Source organism: Watersipora subatra, chromosome 4, assembly GCF_963576615.1.
Source record: "Watersipora subatra chromosome 4, tzWatSuba1.1, whole genome shotgun sequence".
In the NCBI taxonomy this organism is placed as follows: domain Eukaryota; kingdom Metazoa; phylum Bryozoa; class Gymnolaemata; order Cheilostomatida; family Watersiporidae; genus Watersipora; species Watersipora subatra.
In genome coordinates, this window is record NC_088711.1 from 64,402,633 (window position 1) to 64,414,685 (window position 12,053).

The window sequence follows — 12,053 nt, forward strand, 5'->3', positions numbered from 1 at the left end:
TGTTAGGCACTAGGTTAAAAAGCGTCAGTTAAAGATGTAGTTACGTCAAAAAAGTCAATTTAATGAAATTAGGACCCATAAAAGACTAAAACATCAGCTACAATTTGATGCCATTTTTGTCTTTGTAGACCAACCCTGTCCAGAGATATATGCGTTTGAATAAGGCCCTCTTTTAAAAAGCTCACGTTCCAGCGGGTGCCTATTTTGTGACGTCACAAGCAAGATATCTGAAACGAAACCACGAGCGATAAATATGAGGTCGCTTCGTTAGCCAATCATGAGCGCGAAATCTTTATATAGGCCGTAATTAATGTTATCACTCGTAAAACGCGTTGTCTGTGATCTCGAAGAATCTCATCGTTAGAGAATTCTCAACGTTACTGATTCAACGCGTTTCAACAATTACTAAGTTATACATAGTTTTGTATAGCGACTGCGACTCAGAGTTATTTGAGCAACTTTTAGTAAAAGATTGGAGTAGACAGCCTATGGCTGTTGACAGGCGTCAGCAGCGTTTTGCTGCAGAGGAAGACAGAATGGAGGTAAATACTTAGAGTCTTCTATACTTGAGTAAATATAATATTTTTATAGTCATAAATACATTTACTAATTAATAAAATGATAATTCTTTGCTATCTCCAATCATCGTTTCATAGCTTATCTGCCGTTTTACCTAGCTTTAATATTTTTTTCGAATTTTCTTTGGTAAATTAGAGTCATGATTACCAATTATTTTCACTTGTAGAAAGTGGGTAAAATCGATTGATCATTGCAAATCTTTAATTTCCAGAACCAAAGCTTCGAATTGTTGGCTTGGCTTGCTTGTGTCTTTATTAAATGTTTATTCGTTTTTAAAATTACACTCGCAATCTATTTAACTCCCAATTTGGAAGCTGTCAATAGACACGCTTTAGAATGACATATCTATGAATGACATATATTTATTGCATTTTTTTTACTGATTACAGAATGTTTATGTCGTCCCACCAGCCGAAGAAGCTTTGTCAGTGTGGAAACTGCCATAAAGTGGAAAGAGAGACTTGAATGCGTGCTGCATAAGCCATGATGTTTTGTTTGAGTTTGTTGCAGTAGATGAATTTGTCTTATTGTATCAGCTAATACTATCTGAGTGGCCACGACTTGATGAATATTTTTAATAAAAGTTTTATGCCGAGATGAAAATATTTTTGCTTGTAAAAATTATATAATAAAATAATATTGTTGAAGATAATGCAAAACATGATTTGCAGAATATTGTAGTGAATCGGATATGGTATATGGATGTCCGCAGAACTGGAGAAGGTGAGTTCAAATCCAGTTTGCAGCAGACTTCTCATCCTTAAAACCACAGGTGTCCTTTAGCGGGGATATTGCCGAAGCCAAGACCGGGCCGTAGTCTACACACACAAAAAAACAACAAAGGTCCACGTAGTTCTGAGCAAAAACAAAAGTATCCATCCAAATATCTCACCAATCCAATGAGCAGCACACACAAAAACTAAACCAATCGACAGCGCCACCCATCATGTCAAAATATTCCAAGTTTCAAGTCATGTCTTGCACAACTCACCTTATGGTTTGTCAAAACTTGTCCCAAAGTCCTTATTAATTTGAGACTGTCTAATATCCGTTTTAGAAATGGTCGCCGCTAGTCTAGCCTAACGTTCTGATTCAACATCTTAGTAACTATTGGGGCATTGCTGAGTTCTCCCGATCTTTTTGAGTTCCTCTTAAGTTTTGTTTACAATAGTGTTAACCCGATTTTGATTGGTTCTTGCATGCTTAAGAAAGATTCAAAAAGATCAGGAGCACTCAGCAATGCCCCGATAGTTACTAAGATGTTGAATCAGAACGTTAGGCTAGGCTAGCGGCGACCATTTCTAAAACGGATATTAGACAGTCTCAAATTAATAGGGACTTTGGAACAAGTTTTGACAAACCATAAGGTGAGTTGTGTAAGACATGACTTGAAACTTGGAATATTTTGACATGATGGGTGGCGCTGTCGATTGGTTTAGTTTTTGTGTGTGCTGCTCATCGGATTGGTGAGATATTTGGATGGATAAATTTGTTTTTGCTCAAAACTACGTGGACCTTTGTTGTTTTTTTGTGTGTGTAGACTACGGCCCGGTCTCGGCTTCGGCAATATCCCCGCTAAAGGACACCTGTGCTTAAAACTCTATCCCTGTCTATATTCTTTTCAAAGACGTGGCTTGCTTATTTCACTTCGGTAGTATTCGGTAAGAATACTACTAGTAAGAAACTAGTACGTAGACGGTGTAGGCAATGATATACAGCCCTGCCCAAAAGATAGGCGACAGGCATAATGTAGGTGGGGCTTATAAGAGGCTGTATATCGTTAGTATAATGGGTAGCGCTGATACAAAGACCGTGTTCTACATAGTGACTTGACAGAATTACCGTAGACCGATAGAATTGGTAGTCGGTACCCAAATGTTTACACAACATTTGGAGAAAGTGAGTAGAACAAATTTTCAATTTTCGTTATTTGAGGCCTTTGAAACATTCATAATAATGCATCTGTAGCAGGATTTAAAATTTTATTCTAGCCAACATGAGCAAATACAAAATAAGATATATGCCAATAGAGCCGCGTAAGACTAGACTTTTATCACAAATAGCCGATGTGAATACGAGAGATAGAGACAGGTTGCCTAACGCGTGACATCATTTTGGGCAAGTCTGGGCACGTTTTTGTGGCCTGAGCGTTTTTACGGCGATCAGATTTTTCGGTTTTAATCTTCAAATATCTTGGCAATGCGATCGCGTAACACAACAAACAACATATCAACTGATAGAGAAAAAAAATGCTTTCTCTTAAGATCAACTTAAATTTGACGCAACTACATCTTTAATACGAAACAGTGCCATTAGGCACTGCTCCGTTTTAAACAGGAAAGTTGCTGCCGTGTTAAAAAGCACCATCCTGAGTTCTGCGGCTTATACAAAGGTGCGGCCTATGTATTATTTCATTATTGTTTTGTAGAAAATAAAGCAGATGCAGCTTATATAGGGGTGCGGTTTATACCCTAGGACTCTTATATTTCGCTAGTATTTAGTTTCGTGAGTAGCATACCGAGCAAAATTTCGCTGGAACTTAATTTCGCAGCTCTGATGAGTGCGAAAATATAGTGATGTGAAAATAAATGCAGTGGAACAAACATTAGATTCCTCAGGTCCAGTTCGCTGGTACGACATATTTTTCAATTTGGGACTACCGTACTGTTTGGACTATAAACCGCACCTCTTTATAAGCTACATGTGCTTTATTTTCCAAAAACGATAATAAAACAATACATAAGCCGCACCTTACTATAGGCCGCAGAACTAAGGACTCTGCTTTTAACGCCATTTAAAACGGAACAGTGCAGAACGGCACAGTTTCGTATTATCCGACGCTTTTTAACTTAGTGCCTAACGAGACAGTACCGTGAGGCATTGTTTCGTATTTTCTTTCACAGCTAAAAGTGCACTAATTGGAGATTCTCGTTAGTGCGCCCTAGCGGTGAAAGAAAAGGCCACAGAATAAGCCACAGTGATTAGCCGCACCCTTGTAGGCCTACCTATAAGCCGCATGGCTCAAATCATCAGAAAAAAGTAGCTGCTAATTGTCCGAAAAGTACGGTAGTTTGTATTTGTGAACCGCAGGTAGAAATGTGTAGGCTAGATCAATAATGTAATTTGATCGCTTGCTGCCATTTGTTTCCTAGACTATCAATGACGTCAAAGCCGCAGTGACTGATTGGTACCAATATTAGAATTCAAGTATTTATAGCACGCGGTGCCGCGGTGGCCATGGCACCGGGTTGTTATTGCTTTTGGTTGGTAATAAAATTCATCACCACAATAATTATTATTCAATTTTATGACTTTTCCTACCAGACTGTCATCCTCATCAGTAACAAATTCAATGACTAAACTAATATCATCATCTTCTTCATTTGTCTAGGCTTTTCCAAAAAAAATTTATTATCTTAATTTGTTTTGCCAAGCTGCTCAGTCGGTGTATTAGCTATAATGAGTTTAGCAAAACTTGCCCAATGAGCCAACCACACACGAAAATTGCCTGCATTTCTAATATGACGATTTTATTGTGAATATCAATGAAGAAAGTCATTTATTTTCGCGTTTTCGCTCGTTCGTTATGATAGTTTATTTTCGCTCATGAAATTTTCGCGAGAGGCTGTTGCCGTGAAAACGCGAAAGTTAGATGCCGCGAATACATAAGTGTCCTAGGGTAGTACAAAAAGTATGGTAATAGTAATAAGTTTGTGAAGGCCATGACAATGAATAACATTCCACAATAGAATACTTTGTAACTTTACAGCTTCTTGCTGGACAAATTAATACTGTAAAGAAAACTGGAAAAACTCTGGTACGATTTACTACATCGATATCGATTGACTGGACATTTGTAGTCGAGAGTAATACATATGTATTTGCATATAGTTAGGAGTAAAGCAAAGTTCATATACATATAAGGCCCATAGGTGCTCTGCATGGTCTGTGTTTTTGGTCTCTTTACATATATGGGTCATTGGCAGGTCAGCTCCACCTCTTTTGAGTCTGGCTCTTTGTTGGTAGCCTCGCCGAGTCAAGCAGGGCGGGGTCGGAGGAGTTGTGCTAACCTGGATACAAGGCAGCCTCACTCCCATCACAATACGGCAGCACAATTATAAAGTTTTGAAACACTAAATCACTTGCACACTTTGGTGTACAAGAAAAGTCTAACAAACATTTGAAACAAAACCTGCTACCAATAACAACTTTGATGAAAAAGTTGTAAAAATTTAAACATTTTTTCCATTAAACATTAAAATTTCAAAATGTATTGTGTACTAGTGAAAAATAAGATATTATGAAAATATTAAAAAAATTTCGCACCTTTTTAGTGAACAAAGAACATGCATGTCATATGTCACTTATATTTAGTTTCTTCAATCTGTATAAATCTGAACATGCACTAGTGCAATTATATTAGAATATTCACATGTTCAGCGCTCAAACTTGAACACAGCAACAAATAAATTACAAATAGCCATTGAATACCATTGGTTTATCTGAGCACTTTCTAACTTAACACTCAATACTGAAAAGAAAATAATCTACAAGTTGATATACATGTATCTATTATTTTATATTACAGGCCCACGGGATAGCCAATTTTTGTGTGACTTTAGCACCAACTGCTAAAAGGCGTAGACTAGTTTATGACATAGAAGAGAGTTGGTACAAAGGAAACCATTCTCTCACCTATGATCAACATCAGAAGATAATCAGTAACCATAAGGCACTTCTAGAGAAGTACAGAGAAGATACTAGGAAAGACTTTAGTAAGCTTGATGACCCGATGATGGCCTTGAACAATGATGACATATTCAGTGAGGAAAGTCTCTTGAATGCGACATCATTCTGTAAAAAAGTGTTTGCGGCCAGCAAGACCTGCAGTGAAGGACTTATCAATGTCTCAAAAACGATTCTCCAATCAAGCATTGATGTGCTGAAGAAGAAGGATGAAGAAGCTCCATGTAAGTTTACTATCATTGGATTAGGTTCCATAGCAAAAGGAGATGCAACTCCTTACTCTGATCTAGAATATGCCATCATCGTGGAGAAGGAATCAGATTACTTTGAAAAACTAGCGGTAGACAGCTACTTCAGAATAGGGAATCTAGGTGAGAGTCCTCTGAAGTCCTTTGATATTAATGAGTTGAAGACAAACAGTGAGTTAAGTAAGCTAGCTAAGACGGCTGTCACTGGATACAGAATAGATGGTATCACTACAAACTCTGGTAACATCCCAACAGGTAATGGTAAAGAAGAAAGTCTGAGTCTGACGCTAACGGTAGAACAGTTTATGGAGCTGTACAGAAGTGAGGCTGAAAAACCAGTTGGTCGCCTTGCAGATAAATCTGACATGCTCTCCTCTACGGTCGTCATATTCTCAAATGAGGACTCACCTGATCAGAGCCAGCAGCATGAAGAGTTTGCTTCTGAAAGAAAATCGTATGAAGACTCTTTAGTAGGAGCAAAGGTGAAGAAAAAGCGTTTCGATTCATTCGCAAGTGACATTGATAAATACACCTTTTTACCAGAATTTGTATCATTTCAACCTCCTCAGAATTGGAATATCACGGTAAAAGAGAAGATATTCAGATATCCAACACTTCTTGCTAACAATTTGAAGATGTGTCTTGGACTCACCTTTAGCCAGTCTTGGGAAATTTATGGAGAGATGAAAAAGCAGGGTCTGCTGTCTTCAGAAAACCTTCAGTATCTGAACATACTCCTTGCTCTCTCCATATACATCCGTACTTCCTCTTATCTGAAGATGAGATCTCAGGCAGAGTTTGTACAAGTTGACAAATACTACCAAAGAGGTCAGATATTGTTCTATGCTGTTCCTGCACATCTAGTTGTCATTATGGGTTGTCTTCTCATCCCGATAAAACGGTTCATCAAATCCAGGATGTTGGAACTCAAGTCTTCTGCCGAGACTAAGGAGCAGTCAAGCATCGATGTGGCATCATTATTTCAAGGTTTTCAAGTTCCTCAAGAAGATTTCTGGCTGAAGTCAGAAGTACTCTACTTCACTGGCCAATACCATGATGCTACAATGGAAATCAGCAAAGCAATTGGACAACCCATTACCTCAACAACCTTTGCTGAACTAAAAGAGATCAGTCACTCGTCTGTAGATGAAGTTTCACTCAACAAGCGTCTACAGTTGTGCGCGTACCTTTTGTATTACTCACAAAATTACAAGCTAGCTCTCGAATGCTTCCAATGTTTGTCTGAGAAACAACCTCAACGAAGTCTTTGGAAGCTGCTGGCAGCACACTGCAGCAAAGAGATTGGGGACTACAGGGCTGCCAAACGACTGCTTAAAGAGGTGAGTCAGTTGTAGCATATCACAGGCTGTATATATGAGTGATGCTAGAAAGGTGGGTAGGCTAGCTTAGGTGTGGTGACAGCAGAGAAGAAAAGAGAGAGGGAGCACCATAAGTAGAGAAGTTATCTACACTTACAACAGTAGTAGAATAACTCCCATAATCAGATGGTAGCAATAAACACAGACCATCATGGCTGGCATACTAATGTTGTGGGATTAGATGCCAGGATAACCTATAATGATGAGTATTTCAGGTATCTAACACATGACTTCTTGCTGTACCTGTGTAGGTACACAAGCTACTGCAATATTTTATTCTACATGCACAATGGAAGTGCGAAATTAAGATTTTCAAACAATTTGTTTCAGTGCTTATTTAACCAGATTAGCTTTGTGTATGGTATGCCACTCTCCAAACCATAAATACATGTGTATCATCATGAGCCAATTGAAATCTTTCTATACACATGAAAACAAACAAACCTTAAATGAAATTCAAACAGACCAGCGTATCATGTCACCCCCTCATTATCATTGATAATCCGTCTCTGAATGATTGACTACTTCCATAAACCAAAAAGGTATGCCAACTTTTCAAACCCTCAATACAAATACAATCATACCTCACCATACTTGAGCTTAATGCATTTTGAGACTGAACTCGAATATCAATTTACAATTTACTCTTGTCTCAAAGCACTATTTCCTATATAAAATAACTATGTACAAATAAATCAGTTACCACACAATTAAAAGGCAACCCAAAAAAAAATATTACGGTAGAAAAGAGTGTTTTGATTGTTATAATTCAGTCCCTATGTTAACAAAGTAACCAATACATATTTAGTATAATATATATATATATATGTGTATTTAGTGTTTATTAGGTGCAATAAAATGTAACATCACTATCTACACTACTCTACGGAATGTTACCTTTAAGACAGATGTAGTGGATAACGGTGGTCTGAGAGAGAGACTAAGTAGCTATGTGCTTGGATCACAAAACTTTTGTGACCCTGCGTAACAGATAGTTGGAATTTAACATGAATGAATATATAAATATATAGCTTACTTATATATATGAATGAATATAGCTTACTGAATGTACACTTGAAGCTAAGTTTTAATCTTTTACTAAACTTACTTTAATTTTGTTGTTTTATTTTGTATTATTTGTTTCCGGTGTGGCGCTTTTTGCCTCGGGTTCACTATTATTTTCATCCAACCTTGTAAAAATCTTTTCCCAACTGATTCAAAGATAAAATCGAGCAATGCTGCTCTCAAATGTGACCTTTCACACTCTTGGCCATGTAGTGGCCACGGCGAACTGATTCAAGTGCTCAACTCTCAAAGATTACTCATACCTCAAGAAAGAAACTTGCTAAAAAGTCTACTCATATTTCAAGTATATTGCATGTTGGGGCATTCGTAGGCAAAGGTACGGCTGTATATTATACTGAGCAAATATAAATGCGTTTGATTTGCAGCAGCACCATCTATTTGAACGTCACTGCTAATACAATGGTACTCTAGAAGGGTTAAAAAAAGAGCACCGTGACGTTCAAATAGAGGTTTATGGTAACTCTATTGTAAAAGCTTTACTGAATGTTTAGTACCCACTAAGTATTTATTTCTGCAGGCAGAGCAATCATTGGAGATGTCAGATGATAATACTTCTGAGGGTGTAGATGAGAACCACAGAGACACATACATTACTTACACAAATATTGGTTCAGTGTACCAGGCTTTGAGTGAGTATGAGAAGGCATTGCATTACCTTACCAAAGCTCTGAACATCACCAAGGCTTTATACCCTGATACCAAGCATGCCATTGCAGGCAGAAGTTTTAATAACATTGGATTGGCTGATAACTGGCTGGGTAATTATGAGCAAGGCAACAGCTATGAGTCATCAGACATGTTAGAAGCAAATACGGAATATGAAGTAGTTGTCATACATCCTGATATTGCTGCTAACTACATTAACATAGGTTCAGTGTTCAATTCTTTGGGTGACTACAGCAGAGCATTAGAATATCACAAGAAAGCATTAGACATGTTAAAGGCTGTGTATGAAAAGGATACCAACCATACTGCCATTGCTATCTCCTACAGTGAAATTGGTTCAGTATACAACTCCTTGGGTGACTACAGACAAGCATTAGAATATCAACAGAAAGCATTAGACATGCGAAAGGCTTTGCATGGAAAGGATACCTACAATACCGATATTGCTATCTCCTACAATAACATTGGTTTAGTATACCACGCCTTGGGTGACTACAGACAAGCATTAGAATATTACAAGAATGCATTAGACCTTCGAAAGGCTGTGTATGGAAAGAATACTGACCATACTGAAATTGCTACCTCCTACAGTAACATTGGTTCAGTATACTGCTCTTTGGGTGACTACAGACAAGCATTAGAATATCACGCTAAAGCATTAGACATGCGAAAGGCTGTGTATGGAAAGGATACCAATCATACTGATATTTTTGCCTCCTGCAATAACATCGGTTCAGTATACAGGTCCTTGGGTGACTACAGACAAGCATTAGAATATCACATGACAGCTTTGAACATGCAAAAGGCTGTGTATGGAAAAGATACCAACCATACTGATATTGCTACCAGCTACAGTAACATTGGTTCAACATACATTTTCTTGAGTGACTACAGACAAGCATCAGAAAATCACAAGAAAGCATTAGACATGCAAAAGGCTGTGTATGGAAAGGATACCAACCATACCTGTATTGCTACCACCTACAATAACATTGGTTCAACATACAATTTCTTGGGTGACTACAGTCAAGCATTAGAATATTACAAGAAATCATTAGACATGTTAAAGGCTGTGTATGGAGAGAATACCAACTATACTGATATTGCTGCCTCCTACGGTAACATCGGTTCAGTGTACAACTTTCTGGGTGACTACAGGCAAGCATTAGATCATCACATGAAATCATTAGACATGCAAAAAGCAGTGTATGGAGAGGATACCAACCATACTAATATTGCTACCTCTTACACTAACATTGGTTCAGTGTACAACTCTCTGGGTGACTACAAACAAGCATTAAAACATCACAAAAAAGCTTTGAACATGCAAAAGGCTGTGTATGGAAAGGATACCAACCATACTGATATTGCCAGCTCCTACAATAACATTGGTTTAGTATACCACTCCTTGGGTGACTACAGACAAGCGTTAGAAAATCACATGACAACTTTAAACATGCAAAAGGCTATGTATGGAGAGGATACCAACCATACTGATGTTGCTACCAGCTACAGTAACATTGGTTCAACATACATCTCCTTGATTGACTACAAGCAAGCATTAAAAAATCACAAGAAAGCATTAGACATGCGAAAGGCTGTGTATGGAAAGGATACCAACAATACTGATATTGCTAGCTCCTACAATAACATTGGTGCAACATACAACTCTATGGGTGACTGCAGGCTAGCACTAGAATATCAGAAGAAAGCATTAGACTTGCTAAAGGTTGTGTATGGAGAGGATACAAACCATACTCGTATTGCTACCACCCACAATAACATTGGTTCAGTGTACAACTCTTTGGGTGACTACAGACAAGCATTAAAAAATCACAAGAAAGCATTAGACGTGCAAAAGGCTGTGTATGGGAAGGATACCAACAATACTGATATTGCTATCTCCTACAATAACATTGGTTCAGTATACAACTCCTTGGGTGACTGCAAACAAGCATTAGATCATCACATGAAATCATTAGACATGCAAAAGGCTGTGTATGGAGAGGATACCAACCATACTAATATTGCTACCACCCACAATAACATTGGTGCAACATACAACTCTATGGGTGACTACAGACGAGCACTAGAATATCACAAGAAAGCATTAGACATGCTAAAGGCTGCGTCTGGAGAGGATACCAACAATACTGATCTTGCTACCACCTACAATAGCATTGGTTCAGTGTACAACTCTTTGGGTGACTACAGACAAGCATTAAAAAATCACAAGAAAGCATTAGACGGGCAAAAGGCTGTGTATGGAAAGGATACCAACCAGACTGATATTGCTACCACCCACAATAACATTGGTGCAACATACAACTCTATGGGTGACTACAGACGAGCACTAGAATATCACAAGAAAGCATTAGACATGCTAAAGGCTGCGTATGGAGAGGATACCAACAATACTGATATTGCTGCCACCTACAATAGCATTGGATCAGTGTACAACTCTTTGGGTGACTACAAACAAGCATTAAAAAATCACAAGAAAGCATTAGACGGGCAAAAGGCTGTGTATGGAGAGGATACCAACCACACTGAAATTGCTACCACCTACAATAACATTGGTGCAACATACAACTCCGTGGGTGACTACAGACGAGCACTAGAATATCAAAAGAAAGCATTAGACATGCTAAAGGCTGCGTCTGGAGAGGATACCAACAATACTGATCTTGCTACCACCTACAATAGCATTGGTTCAGTGTACAACTCTTTGGGTGACTACAGACAAGCATTAAAAAATCACAAGAAAGCATTAGACGGGCAAAAGGCTGTGTATGGAAAGGATACCAACCAGACTGATATTGCTACCACCCACAATAACATTGGTGCAACATACAACTCTATGGGTGACTACAGACGAGCACTAGAATATCACAAGAAAGCATTAGACATGCTAAAGGCTGCGTATGGAGAGGATACCAACAATACTGATATTGCTGCCACCTACAATAGCATTGGTTCAGTATACCACTTCTTGGGTGACTACAGACAAGCATTAAAATATCTCATAAAGGCATTACAAATGAAAGAGGCTGCGTATAAAAAGGGTACCAAACATCTTGGTATTGTTCACATCTACCGTAAAATTGGTTTAGTATACTACCACTTGGAGGACTACAAACAAGCATTAGAATATTACACCGAAGGATTAAACATGCTATAGACAATGCATGGAGAGGATACCAACAATGCTGATATTGCTAGCAGCTAAATCGCACCTAGCTCAACATTTTTCTGGTAGGGTAACCACACAAGCATCAGAATCTGAGTCTAAGACATCAGGCATGAAGCTCAAGATGAATGACAGGAATTCAGCTCATCTTCATGTTAA

General features: G+C 38.2%; 1 protein-coding gene across 1 annotated transcript; it reads left to right on the forward strand.

Annotated features, from left to right (window-relative positions):
• Window positions 1-1,778: 1,778 nt before the first annotated feature.
• Window positions 1,779-11,885, forward strand: LOC137394495 (tetratricopeptide repeat protein 28-like). Its single transcript, XM_068081220.1, has 3 exons — window positions 1,779-1,853; window positions 5,168-6,913; window positions 8,556-11,885. The coding sequence occupies exons 1-3, from the start codon at window positions 1,779-1,781 to the stop codon at window positions 11,883-11,885; spliced, it is 5,151 nt and encodes a 1,716-aa protein (XP_067937321.1).
• Window positions 11,886-12,053: the final 168 nt, after the last annotated feature.